The 23,617-nt window shown below is 48.2% G+C and overlaps 1 protein-coding gene across 1 annotated transcript; it reads right to left on the bottom strand.

The window, feature by feature from the left end:
• Positions 1-7,659: 7,659 nt before the first annotated feature.
• On the bottom strand, positions 7,660-15,828 carry KRT84 (keratin 84). The gene is made up of 9 exons (XM_008003331.3): positions 15,216-15,828; positions 13,758-13,966; positions 13,172-13,232; positions 12,610-12,705; positions 11,537-11,701; positions 11,254-11,379; positions 10,525-10,745; positions 10,035-10,066; positions 7,660-8,566 (listed from the first exon to the last, which is right to left on the bottom strand). Exons 1-9 carry the CDS (start codon positions 15,759-15,761, stop codon positions 8,220-8,222), a joined length of 1,803 nt encoding a protein of 600 aa, XP_008001522.3. The 5' UTR covers positions 15,762-15,828; the 3' UTR covers positions 7,660-8,219.
• Positions 15,829-23,617: the final 7,789 nt, after the last annotated feature.

A 23,617-nucleotide genomic window follows, 5' to 3' on the forward strand; every position in this document is an offset into this window, starting at 1 on the left:
TTTTTACCTGAGCTGGGATGCTCCCTGGGGCAGCTGACTCTCCCTGACCCCAGAGGCCCACTACCTTCCTTCCCTTCTGCTTTTTCTACTGGGCTAAAATCCCCTCCTTCTAAGAAGAATTCCTGGATTTATCCAAAGACAGGAGGGTGCTGACACCTTCCCCATCCCACACTGTCTGTCCTTAGGGCTGCCTGTCCATCCTCCCAGTTTTGTGTTTGTGTCTGCCTGGGCTCTTGTGTGCTGTCTTTCCATCCCTCCTAGTGGGCTGGTCCTCCTCAGTCAATCCTGATGGGCTCCCCATGGACAAGGCCTGCACAGCTGATTCAAGTTGGGTACTCCCCTTTGCCTCTGCTGGCCACAGTTTTATTATGCATCCAAGGCTGCGCCACTGCAGCTGCTGAGATGCAGCTCTTGGAGGGTCTTCTTAGCCCTCCTTCCCTCTCTTTGGCTTTCACAAGACTTGGGCATGATTCAGGGACTCTAAGTGAGAGAAGGGAGGGTCAGAGCAACTCTACGCTCTCCAGTGTGTGGTGACAGGGTTCCGTGCCCAGCTGACACAGCTACTCCCCGGCCTGCTCCACGGGAACTCCAAGAAACTCCCTTCTCCTCCTGAACTCTGTGCATGTGCCTTCCTATTGGCAGCATTCCCTGGTGCTTTGCTGTTTTCCATGGTTACTCAGCATCAGAGCAGAGGCTCAGTCATTACAGAGCCTCTGATTTCAGGAATGGACTGCATGAATAGTTTTGAAATTTTTTTAATTTCTTTTCTTTCTTTTTGGCAGTTGAGCCATCTTCCAAATCCTAGGAGGAAAACAGCTATATAAAGCCATGTATCTACTTATGTAGTTGTAGAATAGATAAGATTGACATGCTGGTCTCCCTGTTTGCCCCTGGCCCTCCAACTCCATTCTCAACACAGGAAAGTCAGCCCCGTAAAACATAAGTTGGATCATGTCACTCCCCTGCTCAAACACCTAACTCCCCATTTTGCTTGGAGTCCTAATGATGGCCAACAAGGCCCTGCACTGCCTGTCTGTGTTGTGGCCTTTGTCACCGGTCTCCCTGTGTTCAGCAACCACAGTGATCTCCCACTGCTCCTGGAGCACCAGGACAGGGTGCACTCCTGACTCAGGGCCTGTGCCCTGCTGTCCCTTCCACCCAAATGCTCCCCTCTCATGCACGTGGCTTGCCCATCACCTCCTGCGGGGCTTTGCCCCAGCACTATCTCTCTGACCCTTAAAAAAATGGGAACCTGCCCTCCACCCCAGGGCACTCTCCATCCGGCATATCTTGCTCTGATCTATTTATTTTTCCATCACACCTAACACACTCCAGAATGTACTTATTTATTCTATTTATGGATTTTTGTCTGTTTTTCCCATCATCCCAAAGTAAACTCCATAGAAGCAGAGATTTTGTCTGTTTTGTTCATTTTGTTCACCTAGAACAGTGCTGGGAATACAGTAAGTGCTCAGTAACTATTGCTGCCCGATGAATGTGTAAATGAATGGATATCTTGGATACTTTAGACATTTGAGATTTGGCAGAAAATGACAGCTTGTGGGAAGCCTTGGCCCTTGAGCCCTGAGGAGGAGCACATGCAGTTTGAAAGCCATGGGACTAAGACTGCTCCCTGGCTCTTTCCTGCTTCAAGGTTGTGGTTTTCTGAACACCCATGGAGACAAAGAACACAGAACAGTGAAAACGGTTGTGTTGGGCTGGTGAGAAAGGAGATAGATTTCTTTTTAAAAGCTGTTACTTACTGTTTTTATGTTTGTGTCCTAATTACAAATTTGGAAAACAACAAAATGGTTTCACAAGACTCTAAGCTCCCTCCTCCCCTTGCTATATTGCATAAGCCAATCCTGCTGGTAGCCTGCTTTGAAATTCTCCTATGCCTTCTTGTCCGAAGCTGGTGGCCATAAGAGGGCAGCAAATTCCCACAACTGGCCTGGCAGCAGTTCAGTTGTGGCAGAAGCAGAGAAGGCCAGGGATCTGCCTGCAGCTGGCTCTGGTTTCCAGAGCTTTGGAAGCTGGAGACAGTCCCTGATGCTTCTGCATCCACCTATGGTTGGTACTGGAGTGGCTGAGCTGCTGACAAAGCTATTGTTCATTGATAAAAGAGAAAAGCCACCACCACCACCACCACTGCTGAAGCAATTGCGTACCCACTGTGTGCCAGGTTGAGTGCCAAGCACCTTGGATTATCATTGTGTGTCATCCCCACATGTCTTTGAGGTAGGACGTATTTTTTCCATTTTACAAATGAGGCAAGAGGCATATTGAGATTACATGATAGGCAGAACAGCACAGTGATGGTGAGCCTGGGCTCAGGAGCCAGAGCTCCTGTGCTTCACCACATATTTAACCTCTCTGGGCCTCAGTTTTGTCATCTGTCAAATGGCAAATAATAAAAGCACCTACCACCTAAGGATATTGAAAGAATAAAATGAGCTAACCTGTGAGAATTATTTGGAACACTACTCAGTTCAACATATGTTAATTATTATTGTTACCTCTCGTTACCTTTTGTCATGCAGCCAGTAAGTGGAAGACCTGGGATTGAACTCAGGTCTGCCTGTGCCCTTGTCCATGGGTTTGACCCCTATGTCATCTTTGGGAGATAACTGACATATTAATAATATTGAGTCTTCCAGTTCGTGAACACAGTATACCTCTCCATTTATTTAAGTTTTCTTTGATTTCTTTCATTAATGTTTTGTAGTTTTCAGCATACAGATTCTCACATACTTTTTAAAGGTTTATGCCTAAGTATTCATCCTTTGGAATTAAATGGTACTATTGGAAATGATACTTCAACAATTTTTTAAATTTCCATTGCTGGTGTCTAGAAATACAATTGATTTCTGTATATTGACCTTGCATCCTGCAACCTTCCTAAAGTCACTTATTAGCTCTAGTAGATTTTTAAAAAAAGATTTCTTAGAATTTTCTATATAGAAACTGATGACTTCTGAGCTGTATTTCTTGCTTTCCAACCTCTCTCTATATATTTTTTCCTCTGAGGAAAATAATAAAACTTTATTGAAAAATTTAGCCAAAAGGAGTACTAGTCTATGTCCTCAGATTGGAAGAGTCAATTTTTTAAAAAAATTATACTTTATGTTCTAGGGTACATGGGCACAACCTGCAGGTTTGTTACATATGTATACATGTGCCATGTTGGTGTGCTGCACCCATTAGCTCGTCATTTACATTAGGTATATTTCCTAATAATTAGGTATATCTCCCTTCCCCCTACCTCACAACAGACCCCAGTGTGTGATGTTCCCCTTCCTGTGTCCAAGTGTTCTCATTGTTTAGTTCCCACCTATGAGTGAGAACATGTGGTGTTTGGTTTTCTGTTCTTGTGATAGTTTGCTCAGAATGATGGTTTCCAGCTGCATCCACGTCCCTACAAAGGACATGAACTCATCCTTTTTTATGGCTGCATAGTATTCCATGGTGTATATGTACCACATTTTCTTAATCCAGTCTATCATTGATGGACATTTGGGTTGGTTCCAAGTTTTTGCTGTTGTGAATAGTGCCACAATAAACATACATGTGCATGTGTCTTTATAGCAGCATGATTTATAATCCTTTGGGTATGTACCCAGTAATGGAATGGCTGGGTCAAATGGTATTTCTAGTTTTAGATTCTTGAGAAATCGCCACACTGTCTTCCGCAATGTCCGACCTGTATATTTTTTGCCTTAGTTCAATGGCCGGGACAGCTTTTACAATACTAAGAGTGGTGTAAGCAGACTTTTTTATCTTGTATCTAATCTTAGAGAGAAAGCATTCAGTCTTTTACCATTAAGTATGCTGTCAGCTGTAGGTTTTTTTTTTTCCGGATTCCATTTGCCAAGCTAAGGAAGTCCCCTTCAATTTCTAGTTTGCTGAGAGTTCTCTCTCTTTTTTTTTTTTTTTTTTTTTTGAGACGGAGTCTCGCTCTGCTGCCCAGGCTGGAGTGCAGTGGCCGGATCTCAGCTCACTGCAAGCTGCGCCTCCCGGGTTTACGCCATTCTCCTGCCTCAGCCTCCCGAGTAGCTGGGACTACAGGCGCCCACCACGTCGCCCGGCTAGTTTTTTGTATTTTTTTAGTAGAGACGGGGTTTCACTGTGTTAGCCAGGATGGCCTCGATCTCCTGACCTCGTGATCCGCCCGCCTCGGCCTCCCAAAGTGCTGGGATTACAGGCTTGAGCCACCGCGCCCGGCCGAGTTCTCTCTCTTTTAAGCCAAGAATGGATGTTAAATTTTGTCAAACGCTTTTTCTGCATCTATCAAGATAATTATATTGTTTTTTCTATTTAGTCTGTTGATATCATGAATTACATTAATAGACTTCTGAAAGTTGAAACAGCCTTGCATTCCCAGGCTAAACTCTCATTGGTTATGATATACTATCCTTTCATTTGTTACTGTGCTTACTTTACTAATGCCTTGCTGAAGATTTTTTCATTTCTGTTCATTAAGGATACTAGTTTATAGCTTTCTTTTCTTATAATGTTACTTGGTTTTGGTATCAGGGTAATGCTAGTCTCAAGAGGAATTGAGACGTTTTCCCTCCTCTTATGTTTTCTGGAAGAGTCTGGGTTGAATTCTTCCTTAAATGTTGGTAGAATTCACAAGTGAAAATGCTTAGGTCTGAATTCTTCTTTGTGGGAAGGTTTAAAACTGTACATTCAGTGCACACATACTAGATGTAGAGTTATTCAGGCAGGACTGGCTACATAATTTACAATGTCTATCTTGGTGAATGTTCCCTGTTGTCAGTTGAAAAGAATGTGTATTTTTCTGTTTGAGGTGGTGTGCTCTATAAATGTCAATTAAATGAGGTTGATTGATAGTGACACAAATTACCAAAGACAGTGACAGTAGCCATTAAACTTTCCTTCTGTTAATCTGTCTTTTGTCATTTTAATTCACAGACTCCAAGCACTAAAACTAAGTGGATAAAGGAAAGCTTTTTCTCCCTGACAGTGTGTTTCGACCATTTATGCTATATGTAATTATTAATATTGTTTTATTCAAGTTCTGTGATCTTATTATTTGTGTTCTTTTTGGCCCTTCTGATGTATGTTTCTCTATTTCTTCTTTTTTATCTTCTTTGGATTATTTAGATATTAAGTTTTTTTCTTTTGATCTATGACTTTAAAAACTCTATTATTATTATTATTATTATTATTATTATTATTGCAGAGATAGGGTCTTCTGATATTACCCAGGCTGGTCTCGAACTTCTGTGCTCAAGTGATGCTCCTGCCTCAGTCTCCTACGGTGTTGAGATTGCAGGCGTGAGCCACCACGCCTGACCTCTATTGATTTTTGAGTATATCTCTATGTGTTATTTTTTAGTGGCTACTCTAGAGATACAATGTATGTAATCTACTTTTTCACAGTTTACTTAGAGGTAATATGTTATCACTTACATTTGCCTTCCCCCATTTATGTGATAGTCATCATAGATATTGCGTCTACATAAATTAAAACCCCACCAACAGTTATCATTTTTATTTTCAATAGTCATATATTTTAAAGAACATAAAAGAAACAAAAATAAAATTTATATTTACCCAGATATTTACCGTTTCTGTTGTTCTTCCTTCATTCCTGAAATTATGTTTTCCTCTGACATTGTTTCCTTTTAGAGCAAGTCTGCAGATGGCAAATTCTCTTAGTTTTCCTTCATCTGAGAATGTCTTTTTGATTCATTGTTGGTTTTGTTTTCTTTTTGCCTTGGCTTCTGAAGGAGGCTTTTGCTGGCTGTAGAATTCTGTGTTTACAGTCCTTCCCTGCCTCCACCGCCCTCGGCACTTCAAATGTGTTGTGCCACCGTCGTCTGTCTTTCATGGTTTCTAATGAGAAATCTATGATAATTTGAACAGTTATTCTCCTATATGTAATGTGTTATTTTTCTCTAGCTTAAAAAAAACTTTTTAAAGATCTTATTTTCTCTTTATTCTTCAGATTGGATAATTTCTATTGATCTATCTTCAAGTTATTGACTCTCCTTTGTCTACTTCTTTTTGTTATGGGCCCATCAATGACTTTGAAAATGACAAATACTAAAATTGCCCCCAAGGGGTGTGTGTGACTTTGCACATAGAAGATGAAGTGGGAAGTCATGAGCTCCTGGAAGCAGGAGGGCTAGTGGCTGGTGACCCCACCATCAGGCAGGGCCTGAGGCTATGAGCAAGGCAACCTCTACATCCTCAGAGTGCTGGCTGGGGTCTTGGCAATGCAGAACATACAAAAATGCGAGACGTGCTTCCTGCTCCCTCAGAAGAACTGTCTTGGAGTGAGGCTGACCAGAAAACCATTCCTACTATGAGACATGCACCCCAATGGAGCTGTGCTGTTCATGACTGTGCCTTGGCTGACTCCTGTCACCACCTGATGCTATGTCTTGCACTCTATGCTATAGTCATGGTCAATTTCAACTCCAGGCAAATTGTCAAGCTTCTGCTCTCTCCAGCGTCTGGGTTTTTGCACATGCTGTTGTTGCCTCTGCTTGGGACACTTCTTCCTTCTTAGTATGGCTAATTCATCATCCTTCACATCTCTGCTGGGACATTATATCCTTCAGGAAGTGTTTAATGATGCCCCAAGTCTGGGTTGGGCCTCTTGTTTGGGTAGTACAGCATGAGTTCTACTCATAATATAGTACTTAACATATTGAGTCAAGTGCTTGTGCACTTGTCCATCTATCAGACAGAACTGTAAGCTCTTCGAGGGTTGGGATTGAATCTTGTCCATTACCATTTTCCCAGCATCATGCCTGGTACGTGGTAGACACTTCTCAAATGTTCGTTGGATGAACAGACAAAAGATGAGAGATGGGCAGTGGGCTGTGTGGAGGGGATGGCTGGGCGTGGAAGTCTATGGGCAGATCACACAGGGCTTGTATGCCATGTTAAGGAGCGTGGGCTATTTCTGGGAGGCAGTGGGGAGCTACTGAGGGATATGAGCTGGAGGGAACCACAGTCAGTTTTTTATGTGAGAAAGGCCTTTCGAGCAGCATTGTGATGAATGAGTTGGATGGAGACACGAGTGGGAACAGAAAGACCAGGAAGGACCTATAATGAACTGGGGGAACTGAGGGTGGGTGAGACCTGGGAAACTACAGATGGAAGGGTTCACTTTGGTCATGGGAGGGTGCCTCTGGGCACAAGGCTATTCCCGGTGGTGGGGGGAAGTGGGCAGTGGGCCGGTTGGCACTTGTTTTTGGAGCCTTTGCTACCTCTCCTATGCCCTGCAGAATTGTGAGTCCCTCCAGGGAAGGGCCTGGGCCCTCTTTCCTCAGTGTCTTCCCTGTGCCCAGGACACCAGTCTTTGCCCCACCTCAGCTTGGTGGGCTGTGATCCGGTGGGGTCTAGGAGGCAACTCCCCCAACCCCAGTGTGATCCAGAAGGAGAGGCCAGAGTCCCTATGAGATGAGCTTGGCAAGTTTATTGAAAACCCAGGAACACAAAGAGCAGCGCACACAGGCAGCCCACCCCACCCAGCCCCCAGGCCTCCTTGGAGCTTGCAGACACAACCCTGCAGTGGACAGGGCTGGGCCTCATACCATGTGCAGGGGCAGGAGTACGGGGAGCATTGCAGAGCCCGCCTGTCCACCTGCACCCCACCTTGTGGACTTGCATGCCGGAGTTACACCAACAACGCAGGAAGAGAAACAGCAGGACAGAAGCCACTGGGAGAAGAGCCATCTCGGGGCTTAGGGAGCCCGGGGCCACCAAAGACTGGGATCCCCTGGATCAGGGAGAGAAGGAAAGAACCTTTTCCTACCAGGGAAAGGAAGGGGAAGGAAGTGAAGGATGTGGACTTAAGGATGCCTGCGGTGTGAACAGTCAACTCCAAATTAACCCGAAGCCACGGGTGGTGAGGGCACTGGGTGGATTGTTGTTATGGCACTGAATGTGCCTTTCTCCAGCCTGTCGCTGACAGGGAGAGAAGTGATCCAAAGGAAAGAAACTGGGAAGCAGGGAGAAGCCAGCTTGGCTGGAACTGCTAATGGAGCATCTACATGGCAGAAAAATCCTCCAAGAGGACATGGGGCCAGGCAGAACAGCCGGGGGAGAGCTAAGGGGTGGCTTCCTGGCAGGAAAGAGAGCTGGAGACCCTCAAGCCCAGAGCCCATGAACCCTGGGGGCAGAAGCGGGAGCCGTGGAGCTGCTTCTTCTCTGGGCAGCAGCTGTCTGGGGCTGGGCTCTCAGTACTTGGTCCGGCGGGAGGTGGTGGTGGATACAAAGTGGACGCTGGAGCTGCGGCCGCCACTGCAGCTGCTGAAGCCCCCCTGGGTGGGCAGGGGGCAGGGGACGCTGGGGACACAGGCCTCGCTGATGAGCACGGAGCCACTCCTGGTACCAGTGCTCAGCAGGTCCCCAGTGGCCGGGGCGACCCGGGCTCCACCCAGGTTCGGGCTGCAGGAAGCCAGGACACCACTGGTGGCACAGACGCTGCTGCTGCCTGAGAAGGTGACCCCGCTGCGGGAGAGGGTGGAGCTGGCAACCAAAGGCTCAGGCCCGCACACCAGGCCTCCCCGGGAGCTGCTGATGGCTGTGGAGAAAGAAAGCATCAGGCAAGCTGCCAACACCAGGGCCCTCCACCTCCACGCTACCCCTGGGCTGCACCTCCGGGTCTGATGGGGAGGGAGTTGGGGCAGGGTTGTGGCATCTGGAGAAGTGGTCCCTATTGTCTACACCGTCCGTATACACTTTTTCCCTCTCTTGTCTGGATGGCTCAAAGACTGTGACTACATTAAAATCAAACATCCAGATTAAAATGATGAATTCGTCCAGTTCCCCAGATGTTTGCATACATCCATAGGTTGACTCATTTATATATGGCTAACGTCAAATTGGGTTGTGAGATGTAGGTAGTGAGCTGGATTATCCAGACAGCTGGAGCAATAGATTCCATAAAGCCATGGGCCTTTTATCTTCCGGTTGTATTATGCCGCTTGGTGGTCTCCACATTTCCCCCAGCCCAGCACACAGGAAACTCCTCCAACACTAGTCCCTTGTCACCTCTTTCCTGGCCCACTGGTGGCTGTGCTCTGTAGCCCTCTGCTCTCCTCTGGACACACCTCCATACCTCAGGACTCAAATCCAACGATTGCTAGACCAGCCCCATCCAGGGAGGGGCACACTCTTTCCTGTCCTTTCTTCTTTCCCAGAATCCTTCCTGCCATCCACGAAGTTCACTCAGGCTTGACCTCCTGCAGAAAGCCATTGCCTGCAGCTTCCCCTGCTCACTCCCTGCCTCCATGGGAGTGGGAAGGGACACTCTCTTCCAAGTACATGTAGCTCTGACTGTCTGACCCACCCAGTTTAGCACTTGGTTCCACTACACGTCAGTGTTCATTTGTGTTTTTGGAGTCAGAAATCTGGGTTTGAAATCTGGTTCACCTTATGAGTTCTGGCAAATCATGTACTTTCTCTGAGTGGGCAAAACAGGGATGCCAATATCTGCTCTTCTCCCCAGGGATCCTTCCAGGGTTAGGTTGACCACCATCAACCTAGGTGATGAGCTAGGACTCATCTTCTCAAGAAGATTCTATTTCTAGAGAGCAGGGGCTGGGTCTTGCCTTGCCAGTGTCCCCAGCCTGCCGTGCCCAAAGCATGCAGGGCATCGATGGTGGGGAGATTTCCATTCGGCCTTGTTGCATTCCTTGCCATCAGGGGATGAGAGTCTCCCTTGGCAGAGGCCTTCCCATTCCTTCTAAGTCCCCTAGATATTTCCCTTGAAGGACAAGGCCACTCAAAGCAAAAATGCTGGCTGTCCTCCACTTTGGAGGCCTTGCAAACCTTTGCGAATGTTTCGCTCTGGAGAAGGCAGGCTCTGGGGAGATCTCAGACCTCAGCTAAGAAGGTGCTCCCTGTCCAGGGCTGGATGGTCCCAGCTCCCCTGACTGTCGTGGTTAGACCGGCCATCTAGGACGCCTCCTGACCCCAGTGTGGGCCTGAGTTTAAAGGAAGTTTGAAGAGGAGAGAAATGTGTGAAGAGGAAAAAACAAGTTTCTTACATATGTTTACTGGTCCAACACCTTCACAGAGCCTGGAAAGGGAAAGAAACAAATCATTTCACATGCACTATTATTTACTGAAAACCTCTTTGCCATAAAAAGGGCTTTCTTGTCTGAGCAGATCTGTGGAGCAGTGGTTCTCACCCCTGGTTATACACACATCTGGGAAGTGTTGAAAAACTACACGTTCTTAGACCCTATCCCAAAACCATTAAATTAAAATATTTAAGGAAATTTATCATTAGTAGTAATTTTAGCAAAATTACTAATGATTCTAGTGACGCTTGTCTAGACTTGCATTTGAAAGTCACAGATCTAGAGCCTTCTTCTAACTCCCTCACAAGGGCAATGCAACTAATGTTTGCAGAGAAGGTATTGTCATCTTTAAAGACTAAGTATTTCTGCAGTTCTTCACTGTCCCCTTCTCTCCCTTAATCTTTCTAGATGCCTAAGTCTGACTTCACTCTCCTGCTGGACTGAGAGCACTCACCGGCTCTCCTCGCCCTCCAGCAGGCGCCTGTAGGTGGCGATCTCGATGTCCAGGCCCAGCTTGGCATTCATCAGCTCCTGGTACTCGCGCAGCTGCCGTGCCATGTCCTGCTTGGCCTGCTGCAGGGCACACTCCAGGTCTGCCAGCTTGCATTTGGCGTCATTGAGGGTCGCCTCGCCCTGCTGCTCAGCCTCAGCCACTGCAGCCTCCAACTTGGCACGCTGCAGGGAAGGCAGTTTGCAAGTAGGCTTCGGCAGTGCCAGGGCATCCCCAGGTTGGGTTAGAAACACTGCCCCTCTTAGTGGGAACATAGCCTGGGACCAAGGCAGGGATGGACCCCGTGGTGGTTGCTTTCCAGGGCACTGGAGATCCTGTAGTTTGATGTCACTATGGGGTAGGGCATTGCTCTTTTGTTTCCATCCCCACTGACTTTGTCCCTCCTGATTTCAGCTGCTTCAGAGCCATGGCATCTAGAGGGTAATCTTATTCTTTCTGTACCACCTTCCCTGCTGGGTCTGCCCTAGCCCTTTACTTCTGTGTGGGAAGCTCTCCTTCCCTTCCGTATTTTTATCCTCCAGAAAGCCTCAGAAAGCCTTCCTGAACTGGACCCTCCATTCCTTGGTTTCTGGATCTTGATGGTCTCTCTTACCTCATTAGACTTGGGGGTTCCCAAAACCTGAGGCCCTGGTTCTCCCTCATCTGAGGCTTTCCCTCCTTTCCTTTGCCCACCTGAGCCTTGGTGTGCTCAATCTCTGCCTTCAGCCTCTGGATCAGGCGGGTCAGTTCGTTGATCTCGTTCCGTGTGTTGCGCAGGTTGTCACAGTGTTGGCCAGCTGTCACCTGCATCTCTTCATACTGGGGAGAGGGGAAGGTATTTTGAGGGTTCAAAGGTCAGGTCAAGATCACAGCCCCCACTGAGTTGGGGGCCTCAAACCTCCCTGGGCCCGCTCTATTATATATGAGTCTTATCCTCAGAGCTGCCTCCATCCCTTCCCCAGCCTCCACTGCCCACCTTGGTCTGGTACCAGGCCTCAGCATCAGCCCGGCTGCGCCTGGCCACTTCCTCATACTGGGCCTTGACCTCAGCGATGATCCCGTCAAGGTCCAGGTCACGGCTGTTGTCCATCTTCACAATGACCGATGTCTCTGAGATGTGTGACTGCAGCAACTGGATTTCCTGTGTTGGAGGATTGGGGAGACAGATGTGCTTAGAGTCTCATTTAGTAGCTGGGACTCTGCCACAGGGTGCCCAGGAAGTGGTGTCATGGGCAGAGAGCATCACTTATTGGTTCGTAAAAAGGCAAGACCATCTAAATTGATGATAAAGAAAAAGACATGCCTGAGAACTATCTCAGGCTGACTTTAGAACTCTTGTGATCTACTCAGAGACATCCCTTTAACACACTACTTTGCTCAGTGAGTATTAAAACCATGGGGACCTAAAAACATGGTGGAAGAAAGTGGGAGCTTTTCTAGGGCTTAGATTTTCTTAGATTATCTGCAAAGTGCCTGGGCTGGTCACAGACCATTGAGATCTGACAATATTTTAGCACATGGTGGTCTAGGAATTCCTATATCCCAGGCCCTTAATAGAAGAACCAAGGGGCTTGGGACTGGCCTGCGAATAGAATTCCAGAGGAGGCTTTCCTCAGTCTCTTCACTTAGAGCTAGCAATTCAGCTCTGGCTGGGCCTATACCAGACTGGACAGTTTGCTTATGAAGCAAAAGACAGCTGGTTTGGCTAATTAGGTCAAACACATTTTTTCTCACCTCTCCTGGCAAATCAATTTTTCAGTCTTCTGGTCAGTACACAGGAAGTGATATTTCTAGATCTCAGTCTTTAAATGGGCAAATAAGGAGTTGGATCATAGATCCAGGGAGTTTGACCTGCATCCGACTGCTGAAAAGCCTGCTCACCTTCCCTTCCCCATTTGAGGATACATTGGCATATACAGCATACAGATTTGAGTGAGAGGAAAGCTATATTATAGTAAATGTTTGAAAATATGCTAGCCCAGACTAAGCCCTCAGGGAGTCCGGGCCAAGCATTGATCTCCTTGGGTGCCCTAGAGAAGGAGCCCTCACCTCCATGTAAAGGGTTTTTAGAAAGTCAATTTCCTGAGTTAGGGTATCCACGTTGGCCTCGAGATCAGACTTATTTATGAAAGCTGCATCCACATCCTGTATAAAAGAGAGAAGGATAAATACTCATCGCCTGGCCACTGTTTCACCTTCCCACCCGGGTCTGGAGATGGGGGCAAAGAGGCAGCCACTTCCCACAGATGGTAAGGTCGCTGCATAGAAGTGAAGCTCAGTGACTTTTACTCTTTTCCCTATTATAATGCCAACATTTCCCCCAGGGCTGCTAGACATTTTCTGATGTTCAGTTAGAGGCAAAGAAAATCTAGACAATCCAAGATACTTAGGTCATCTTTTCATACCTCTGCTCACATGTGACCCAATCCTAAAGAATCTGAGGCTGAACCTGAACTTTGTAGGAAATCTCTTGTTATCTCTGAGGTTCCACTGTCTTGGTGGTGTGAGTAGTCCCAGACTCCACAGGGCTGCCTTGGCAGTTTCCTGGGGAGTCTTGAGAACATTTGCTAGTCCAGAGGAGAAGTTGGGCAGGGCTGTGGTTACCCCTTACCTTCTTCAGAGCCACAAACTCATTCTCAGCATTGGCCCGACATACCACTTCCTCTTCATACCTGATGACAAAAGTTAAGAGGGCGAGTTCTTGCTCTGAACTGAGAGGCAGTTACTCCCAACTCCCCAGTGAACCTCACAAGACCTCTCAGTTCATGCAGGAGCATGGTTCCCTACTGCTATCTGAATGCTATAACATCGTCTCCTCTGTCTCATCTTCATGACCTTTCATAAGCCAGTGCCTCTCAGTTTCTCCAAAGCCATTCCACTTTCTTAACATGGGTTTGGGATCTGAAAACTTGGTCTATTGCTTTGTTCCTCTGATAGAAATGATGTAGGATTATTGCACTTGACTATAGAGCAAGTAGGGCCCAACTGAAAAAGATGCTAAACATGGGCACCGTTTTCCTCAGCAGGGCCTCCTCCTCTCTGTTCACATATCACTACCCCCCACCCCTGTCCCCAGGCTTGATGTGGTAACCAGCATTCAACCCTGATCCTTCCAGCTGCTCTCATCTGAGCTTGGCAGCTGATTCTGGGGCCAGCCCAGGCCTGTCATTGGTCTGTGCAGCTCAGATGTCACTCACTTCTTCTTGAAGCCCTCAAGGACATCCTGCAGGTGGTTCCTCTCAGCCTGGAGCCGGGCCTGGTCGCTGACCAGCGCCTCCAACTGCCTCCGCAGGTTGGTGATGTAGCTCTCAAAGAGTGGCTCCAGGTTGCTCCTGACACATTTCTGCTCTTGGAGGAAGCTCCACTTGGTCTCTAGGAGCTTATTCTGCTGCTCTAGGAACCGCACCTAAATCCACAGGGCACAGAAATGGCATTTGAAGTGCTTGGTAGGGTTCATGCCTTGACCAAGCTCTTGAGATGGCCAGCGATGACTTGACCACATGTCGACAGGGTTCTCTCCTCTGCTGACTTTCATTCCTCCACTAACTCAGCAGAAGCTGGAAGGGCAGGTTGTGACTCCTTCCTTGTGCTCAGTTAGGCCTAGTTACCAATATGGGGTTTTGAACCGTAGCACTTCAGTACCATTCCCCTATCTAGCCTCTAAGAAAGGGATACACCTGTACATCAGGAAGTTGGAAGAGTTGGTTCTATTTAAGCTGGGGTTTTCCTATATCTGAAAACTGATACCAGGCATCCCTAGCAGAGAATGAGGAGCAGAGTAAACTACATTTGGGGTGGGATATGGTACTAGAAGGTGGGAATTCTCAGATTGTAAGTCCTATCCAACATCTCAGATACTCCATTGGCTGAGATGTGTAAAGCTGGAAGATAACTTATAGATCCTTTACCCCAGCCTCTCATTTTAGAGAGGAAGAACCCAAAACTCACAGAGGTTCTCCTCCATTCTCAGACATAACCATTTCATCTCCACATAGATATGATGTGTGGGCTGTTAGTTCTTCTGGGTTATCCTCATCACTGTTCCCACTTATCTCCCTGGAGACCAGTGACTACCAGTGGTCATTCCCTACAATTTCCCTGAATCTAAGCAACTTGGCCGAATTTTGATACCCCATGAGGGGGTGTGAATTCTTCTTCTTTTTTTTTAATTACTCAACTCCATTCTCTACTTTTCTAAGCCTGGACAGATGAGGCCACTCAGCCTCAGAAACTATGAAAACTTCATAAGGAACAAAAGAATCTCAAAGAATAAAATCTCTTAAATATATACCAGCCAACACCTGGCTAAAGTCCCAGTGTTTCCAGTCTGTTTCAGAGACATTTCTAAGTGACCAGATGGAACATCTTAGTTTGTCGAGATGCCCTCGAGTTTGGCTGGATGCTCCTCTGTCCTCCAGAAGATGTCACCACTGTCTGAGTCTATCCCACCATGCAGCACGTCCTCTGGCTTGGCCTTGCTCTGCAGCAGAGCAACCCAGAAAGTGCACCACAATGCCTGAGGTAGGCACTTGAAAGATCTGAGGTCAAGGTCAAGTCCCCAGAACTGGGCCAGTAGTTCTTTTTAAAGGAAAGGGCACTCTAGTGCATTTTGGCTGTCATATTCCTAGACCCAGAGATTCAGCTATCATAGGTACCTTGTCAATGAAGGAGGCAAACTTGTTGTTAAGGGTCTTGATTTGCTCCTTCTCATCCTTCTTCACCCTCTGGGCATTGGGGTCAATCTCCAGGTTGAGGGGGGTCAGCAGGCTCTTGTTCACAGTCACAGCTGTGATAGATGGGGCTGCTGGGACTCCAACTCCTCCAATTCTGTAGCCAAAGCCAGGGCCGCCAAAGCCATAGCCAATGCCACTGCCAGCTCCAAAGCCCAGACCAACACAGCTGCCAGCCCCAGGCCCCAGACCAACACCTCTCCCATCACCAAAACCCATCCCACAGCCAGCACCAAAGCCGACTCCACAGCGGACAGGCCAAGGGCCGACAGCTGCTCTCCTGGGTGGGTATGATCCAAAGGTGATGACACTCCGACTACCAAAGCTGCCACGGCCCCGGAAGCTGGGCCCACTCCAGCAGGAGACAGAGTTGGCCCGGAAGCGGTTCAGGTTCTGCGGTGTCATTGCTGAGCAGGAGCTGAAGTTGCCCACCCGGTGACCAGAGCTGACTCGGTAGGAGCGGCAAGACATGGTGGCTTCCTGGTTGGGAGCGAAAGAGCGAGTGTAGAATGGGCAAGCTGGAGCTGGGAGTCCCTCTGAGGCCAGTGGATCCCTTGCACCGCTTTTATGCGTATGGTGATCTGAGGCTTGGCCCCATAAAAAGGAAAAAATCCATTTGCAGGCATTTATGAGCTTGGGTAGTTAGCAGAAACTCTTCATGCCTATAACCTCCTTGATAATGAGTTAACTCAGACACACCTAGTCTCATCGGGATGAGGACTGTAACAGCAAACCAATAAACATTAAAAACACATAAACACATAAACATTAAAGTCCTATTTTTCCCTATAAGTCCACCACAATTGCCATTATGGGGACATTAATTTGCTTTGGTCATAAATGCAATAAGTTTTTTCACTGTAAGTGTGGCTAACCACCAGAAAGTTAGGATGGCAACAGCTCCAGCAAGAGGCTCACAAAGGATGCATCCATGAAGATATAACCCCCTAAAGAGGTGGGGGTGTGTGCACATCTCCAAGTAAGAAGTGATATGGAGAAAATACAGTTTGTTGCATTTCTGTAAATCAATTAAATCATCAAAAAACCTTCTGCCATGTTTTATCTGATATGGCTGTTTATACAAGAGTTGAATCTACAGTAAAGTTCATTTGGGCTAGTGTAGACACATCTGTGATTTGAGACACGCAGAGATATTCATTCATTCAACAGTTTTAGAGTGCCTACTATGTACCCAGCAGTGTGCTTGGTGCTGAGGGTACAGAGATTACAAAGACAGTCTCTATCTTCATGGTAGTGGGGGAAAATTTATCTAAAAAATACATTTTTTTTTTTTGAGACAGGATCTATGTTGCCCAGGCTGGTCTTGAACTCCTGGGCTCAAGTGATCCTCCCCTCTCCGCCTCCCAGGTAGCTGGGACTACAGGCATGCACCACCGTGCCCAGTGGAATGTTTATCTTGAGGACTTTCAGCAGTCAACACTTTGTGGCATGATTTGAGGCCAGAGCGTTGGAAATTTTCTGTATAGAAAGTTAACTACATGATTTTTAGCCCCAAAATACACCATAGGGGTGATTTATAGGCCTGTCCATTCAGGTTCCTTGAATTATGGATGAATCTTTGGTTAGGGTAGAGAGACACAAAGCAATATACATCTGGATAGAAAAGGAAAAGTTCTCAGCAACTGAATATTATCGTTGTTATCAACATTGCAGCTCTTTTAGGACCCTGAGCCAGGCTGGTGTTTACTTCTTCTATTCTAGTGTGTCCTTGGACTGGATGCTTGAGATTCTTTGGGATGCTTGGAATTCTACTTGGAAGGGGATGTATACATGCTTTTGACCAGAAGCATACAGCTCATTTGTGCAGTATTTTTTTTTTTTCCCAGCTATCAGGAAATGAATGTATGTTTAAGGGGGAAATGAAGCAGGAAAACAATAAGAAGTGCATACTTCTCGTCAAAATCACCAGTGGCCTCCATGTTAAATTCAGTGGTCTGTCCCCAGCCCTCACTTTCTTCACATAGCTGACCATGCCCTTTCTCTTGAAACACATTCTTCTTTCGATTTTCAGACACTACACTCTCTCGATTTCTTGCCACTCTTTCCAGCCTTCTTAGCCAGTTCCTCCTCATATCCCCAACCTCTAGACACTGAAGAGTCCCTGGCTCAATCTTTGGGTATCTATTCTCTTCTTTAGACTCATTGCCTTGGTGACGTTATACAGACTCACAACTTTAAATACCATCTATCCATTCATGACTGCCAAGGCACATCTCCATCCCAGACCCTCTTACCCCTAAATGCCACGCATATATTTTAACTGGCCTCTATTTGGATATCAGATAAGCCTCTCAAACTTTATACAGTCGTCCCTTGATATCTCCAGGGAGTTGGTTCCAGGACCCCCCGTGGATACCAAAATCCATGGATGCTCATTGAGCCTCTGATATAAAATTTTGTGGTATTTGCATGTAACCCACACACATCCTCCTGTATACTTGAAATCATCACTGGATTATAATATCTAATACAATGTAAATGCTATGTAAATAGTTGTTATACTCTATTGACAAGAAAAAAGTCTGTATTTGTTCAGCACAGATGCAATTTTGTTTGAATAGTTTCAATCTGCAGTTGGTTGAATCCACAAAGCTGGGAGCCACAGATACAGGGCTGACTTTGTAATCAAAACTGTTCTCCTAATTGTTCCTACTAAGTATGTTCCACTTGCCAACATCACTATCTCTGCAATAGTTCACGCCAGAAATCTTGAAGTCATCCTTTTGTCCTCTGTTTTTTATTTCCCTTTTCCCACATTCAATTTATTGGCAAATTCTCTCTTCAAACTATATCCAGACTCCTATTCCTTCTCACCATCCTGCCGCTCCCATGCTGGCCCAGGCTCATCTCTTCCCATAGCATCTTCTGAACTATGCTCCCAGCTGGTCTCCCAGCTTCCTCCCTTGCCCCTTCAGACTTTTCTTAGCAGCACAGAGCAATCCTTTAAAAATGTGTCAGATCATGCCATTTCCATGCCCAAACTCCTCCCATGGTTTCCCACCCACTCAGAGTCAATGCCCTGTAAGACGCTATGCAGTGTGCCTCCCTCTTCCCTGACTTCATCTCCTCCACCTGTCCTGCTGCCCACTGTGTTCCAGCCACTCGGGCATCCTGGCTGTCCATCAAACAGGCAGAACGACTCCTGCCTCGGATGCTTACCCTCTTGCTGTTTTCTCTGCTGGGAACCTTTTTCCTCAAATAGCTGCATGGTTGGGTCCTTTGACTCTTCCAGGGCTTTGTTCATATGTCATCCTCTCAGCTTCTATTGGAAACTCCCTGTCCTCCCTGTACGCCTGCCCCTCTTCCTCGTCTCCTTAGCATTGACAGCCATCTGAGGTCCTCTCCCTGGATGGATTTGCCTGTGGTCGTTGACTTGCCCTGGCTGAAGCAAAGCTTTTGGAGGCAGACACCACTGTGCGTTTTGCTCTGTTAGGGGTCCCCAGGGCTCAGAGTGGGGCACGTGGTGGGCATTCTGTATAGTTTCGTTGAGTGAATGGAAGAGGCTGCAAAGATTAAAAGCAGGAGGAGAAAGGAACAGGGAGTGTGAAGAACAGGAACTTGGACATTTGGTTTTGCAGATATTTCAGGAAAAAGAGACTCCAGGTTCCCAAATGGACAGGAATGGCCCAGGAGGGGATGGTGGTGCAGAAACTCAAGAGCTCAAGAACCGATCTGGTTTGTCCCCCAGCTCCAGCCTCTTGGGGTTTGAGCCAGGCTACTTGAATGAAAGGGCATCCCACTCTTCTGAGGCCAGGCAAGGGGTTCCAGGAGATTGGGGCAGGGGGACCAGAGGCTGCCTGGTGGAGGTGGAAGGGGAAGGGAGTGGGAGGGATGGCCTGCCTAGAGAACCCTGTTGGGGACCCAGAAGATGATATCGATTTTAGAGTCAGATGGACCTGGGTGAAACTCAGATTTGTCACCAAGTAGCAGTATGATCTTGAATAGTGCTATACTAAGGGCAGGGTGGTGGCCAGGTTCTGCTGCAGGTGCAGGCACTAGAGGAACTTATCTGCAGAGAACTTTAAAACCAAATACAACCGGCTTATTAACAATTTTTGGCACACATTGGCCATTCTAAATAATGTTAGTAGTCCATTCCACCCCTATGGTATACCAAAGACCTTGGGGAAATTGTTTAACCTCTAAACCTCAGTTTCTTCACAAATATGGAATATTCCCTATTTCATAGTATGATGAGGATTGAATAGGAAGTGCCTGGGATGTGCACTGTGCAGTGCCTGGCAGCTGCTACTGTACTCCATTCCTTTCCCTTGCTCTTTCCTCCCTCCCTTCCTCCCTTTTCTTCTCTGTTTTGCACAATCCTCCCTTCACTTCTACACTGTCATCCCTGTTCCCATCCACACCCGCCTCCTTCCCGTTCCAGTGGCAGACACATTCATACCCCATTAGCCATTCCAGTCCCATGTCCCAGCTTCCCTCAACCCTGATCAGGCTGGGTGGGGTGGGCTTAACTGTAATTGGGACCAGTCAAGCATAGCCCTTGCTCTGTGATGAGCTGTAGCCATCAGCAGTTTGCAGTTTGGAAGCATTATTTCGCCAGACGATGCATAACACAACCCTCAGTCATTTTTTAGGGGGTGGCAGGTGGGGAGAGGGGGTGGAGTTGCCCTGGCAACTCTGGGCGGGAGGTTTTGCTGCTGCAACAGTTTCTTCTTGCTGTTGTCGGTCAGCCTGAGTGTAACTCCAGAGACCTGCGGGCTGAGCCCAGGCTCTGTGGCTGCATTACTATGCCTGGTTGCTGGGTCATCAGGATGCTATCTGTGGAGCAGGGAGGAGGCAGAAACGCTGAGTAGAGGAAAGGGAGGGGAAGCGCTGCGTGAGGGAGGGGGACATCCTGGTTGGCCATGCAGGTTCTGGCAACCCTGTTTGCACTGTGGCTGGGTGTGTATGTGGGAAAGGGGTTGACAGGGGAAGAAGCCCAGATGCTGAGAAGTCTTCAGAGGGCTTCTGTTTTGCCTGAGGACGAGTTTGTGCTGGAGAGAGGCACTGGCTGGGGAGGTTTTCATGCTGAGACCTGCTCCTGCTGGGAAAGGAAGCTTCGGAGTCCCCCAGCAGGGGTGGGTTGAGGGGCAGGGGGGTGTGTGTGAGAGACTAGGTCTACCCTCGCCAGTACCTCCTCCTCTCTCCCCTCTCAGATGAATGAACACACCTCCCCAGGGGAGATAAAGCACCCCCTTCTTGTTTTCTACCCACCCCTAATACTTCTTCCAGGCAGGATGATTTTTTCAGGTTTAATGCAATGTCTCACATTGCCCACAAGGCTATCACCTGTCCAGAGTGAAAACGTTGCTCCTGGTAGACATCTAGTTCAGTTTGCTTCAACACGCTAATGTGTGCCTGGCATTGCACTTAGGTGCTAGGATGGCTAGGACAGCGTCTTCCAGGTTCAGTGACCCCAAGCGCCCCCTCCTCTGCTCATGGTGCCATTTCTAGAGCCATTTTCCCAATTCAAGCCCCTACCAGGATTCTTTCTAGGTACTTGGTGACCCTGGCTGGAGCATGGCAGTCGTGGGTGGACCTGGGACCACAGATGTGACTGGTGTGAGGAAGGGCCATTAAGGGCAGTCACCCAAGGGAGGGGCCAGGGGAGCAAGGAGGGGCCGTGTGGGAGGGAGAGAAACTCTGGTGAGCACTTGAGAGCTTTGGGAGGAAGAAGACCAGGAAATGGGAGACTTTCTGTGGAGACAGGCACAGAAACACAGAGCTCCACTCCAGGTCCCCCCAGCCTCACGAGGCCTCTCTGGGCTGTTCCCCATCCTGTCCTCACTGGTACACTCTGGAGGGGCTAGGGTTAGGAGACTCCAGGCCAAGCCGAGTGCAGTGAAGCTCTGGCTTCATACAGACAGTTCTCTTTCTCACCAGCGCAGGAGGCCAGGGCCTGTTCCTTCTGTATCCCAGCACCCAGTGCAGGGCTGACCCCAGAAGACACTCAAGGAGGTGTTTGCTGTGTTGAATGGAATGCAGATGTCCCAGCCACCGCCAGGAGGCACTTTTGTCCCGCCTGTTTTGAATGTTTCCTCTCCTGGGGAGGAAGGGGGAATGGGGACTCAGCTGCACGATGCTGGGGAGTCCCTGGTGGGCGTCCTGGAGGGGATGCCCTGGTGTCTGTGCTCACATCCAGGGCTGAGCGGGGGAGCACACTCCTGGGATGAGTAGTGCTTACGGGATGGCTCCAGGCAGCCTCCCTGCCCAGCAGACACTTATCAGGGGCCGGGCACTCTGGAACCAAAGTCCCAAGGGGATGGTCCCCAGGCCCTGAGCCTGCCTCACTGCAGTGGACGGAGTCTTCCTTCCCTCTCCTCCTTCATTCTTATCTCAGTCCCGACACAAAGGTGGGCTGTGTCCTGGGCCTCGGGCAGCCATCTGTGAGATGGGGTGGCCAGTCTCCTTGGAATCTGTTTGCTGACTACAGGGCAGGGCATCCCTGTGGCTCTAGGGTGCTCTGAGTTAGTCCTCAGCAGGGAGTGGAGCTGGCTCCAGGGCCAGGTCCAGAGTGACGAGGCTTCAAGTGGGGAATGAGGCTCTCAGATCTCAGATCCATCATTTCCTTCTCTCCTTCCCGGCATGTAGATGTGCGGCCCTGGAATCACATTCACAGGCCCCAGCCACGTGCTGCGTGCCCAGCTGGCAGCTGTGATGCCCCAGCCTGGAGTCTGCTGCCAGCATCCTGCCAAGACAGTCCTGTGGGCCTCCAGCGCTCAGGCTTGCTGTCCCCTCCTCCTGGGAGCTTCCGGAGCCTCAGGACTAAGGCAGGACCCTCAGTTCTGTCCCCATGGCCTTGTGCTCTGCCACCATCACAACAGTCCTCACAGCTATAATTTTGCATCTCCGGTCTGTATTTCTTGGTAGGCTGTAAGCCCATGGGGTGTGCGGCCAGGGCCCCATTTAAAAAAATAGCCTTATTGAGATATAATTCCTATACTGTATAATTCATTCATTTAAAATGTAGGAGTCAATGGCTTTTAGAATGTGCAACCATCAGTACAGCCAATTTTAGAACATTTTCATCACCTCAGAAGAAACCTTTATTTTTTATAAGAAAAAAAAATGTTTTTTAAGAGACAAGGTCTTGCTCTGTCACCCAGGCTGGAGTGCAGTGGTGTGATTATAGCTCACTGTGGCCTTGAACTCCTGGGCTCAAATGATCCTCCTGCTTCAGCCTCCCAAGTAGCTGGGACTGCAGGTGCAGCCACCACACTGGGCTAAAGAAACCTTTAGCTGTGGCTCCTATGACTCCCCTAAGCTCTGTCTTCTCCTTTCAGCCCTAAGCAGCCACAGCTCTGCTTTCTCTGTGGATTCCCATATTCTGGACATTCATAGGAATGGAGTTGTAAAATAGATGGCCTTTTGTGACTGGTTTCTTGCCCTTTGCATAATGTTTCCAAGGTTCATCCATGCTGTAGTATGTATCAGCGCAGGACTCCTTTATATGGCAGAGAAGATTCCATTGTGTAAGTGTGCCATATTTTGGATAGACACTGTGGCAAGTCTACACAGTGTTGTTTCCACCTTTTAGTTATTAGGAATAATGTTGTGATAAGTTTTCACGGGCATGTTTTTGCATGGACATAGGTTTCTGTCTTTCTTGGGTGTATGCCTATGAGTGATAGTGCTGACTCACCTGGTACCTCCGTGGGGACCACGCTCAGGAACTGCCTGGCTGTCTTCCACAGTGGCTGCCCCATCTTACATTCTCTACCATCAGCCCCACATACGGTGTCTACTGCGCTTATGGGGTAAACTGGCCGTGACCAGGGCTGTCTCATTCCCCACTGTGTCTCCAGGCCCAGGGTAGCCAGCCCCATAGCAGGTGCTTGAGAGATGCAGACTGAGCCAATGAGAATGTGAAGGAATGGGTTCTGTTGACTGTGCTTGCCCACAGATCTGACTCTAGACTTCCCTTCAGTCCCTGTCCATACAGTATTCCTTGTGATCCTGTCTCTGACCCTTGCCAGGCAGTCATGAGCTGCTTCTTGGAGCTCCCATGCTGTTTGGCACTCATTATTTATGAATCCTCCTTCCCGGAGGCTGAGCGTCCTTCCAGGGTTAAGAGGGCGTCTTAGTCATTTCTGCATCATCAGTCTCTAATGCAGGGCTTGGCGCAGCATGGGTGCTCTTTGGGGAGAGTGGGGAGTCACTCCAACTCTCAGGAGAGGGGAGCCATAAGGGGGAAAGCGCCCCCCCAGGAGTGGCTGTTTCAGGAGGTCAGTGAGGCAAAGAAAAGGGGACTGAGGCCTCGCAGAGGGTGGAAACACTGCCGCCAAATCTCCAGGTCTTGGGCTCTC

This window comes from Chlorocebus sabaeus, chromosome 11 (assembly GCF_047675955.1).
Source record: "Chlorocebus sabaeus isolate Y175 chromosome 11, mChlSab1.0.hap1, whole genome shotgun sequence".
Classification (NCBI taxonomy): Eukaryota; Metazoa; Chordata; class Mammalia; order Primates; family Cercopithecidae; genus Chlorocebus; species Chlorocebus sabaeus.

Coding starts and splice junctions, on each gene's coding strand:
- KRT84 (XM_008003331.3), bottom strand. CDS start 15,761: ATGTCTTGCCGCTCCTACCGAGTCAGCTCTGGTCACCGGGTGGGCAAC. Junction 11,702..12,609: donor TAAAAACCCTTTACATGGAG/GTGAGGGCTCCT, acceptor CCTCCAACACAG/GAAATCCAGTTGCTGCAGTC. Junction 8,567..10,034: donor TGTTGGACCAGTAAACATAT/GTAAGAAACTTG, acceptor CTTTCTCCACAG/CCATCAGCAGCTCCCGGGGA.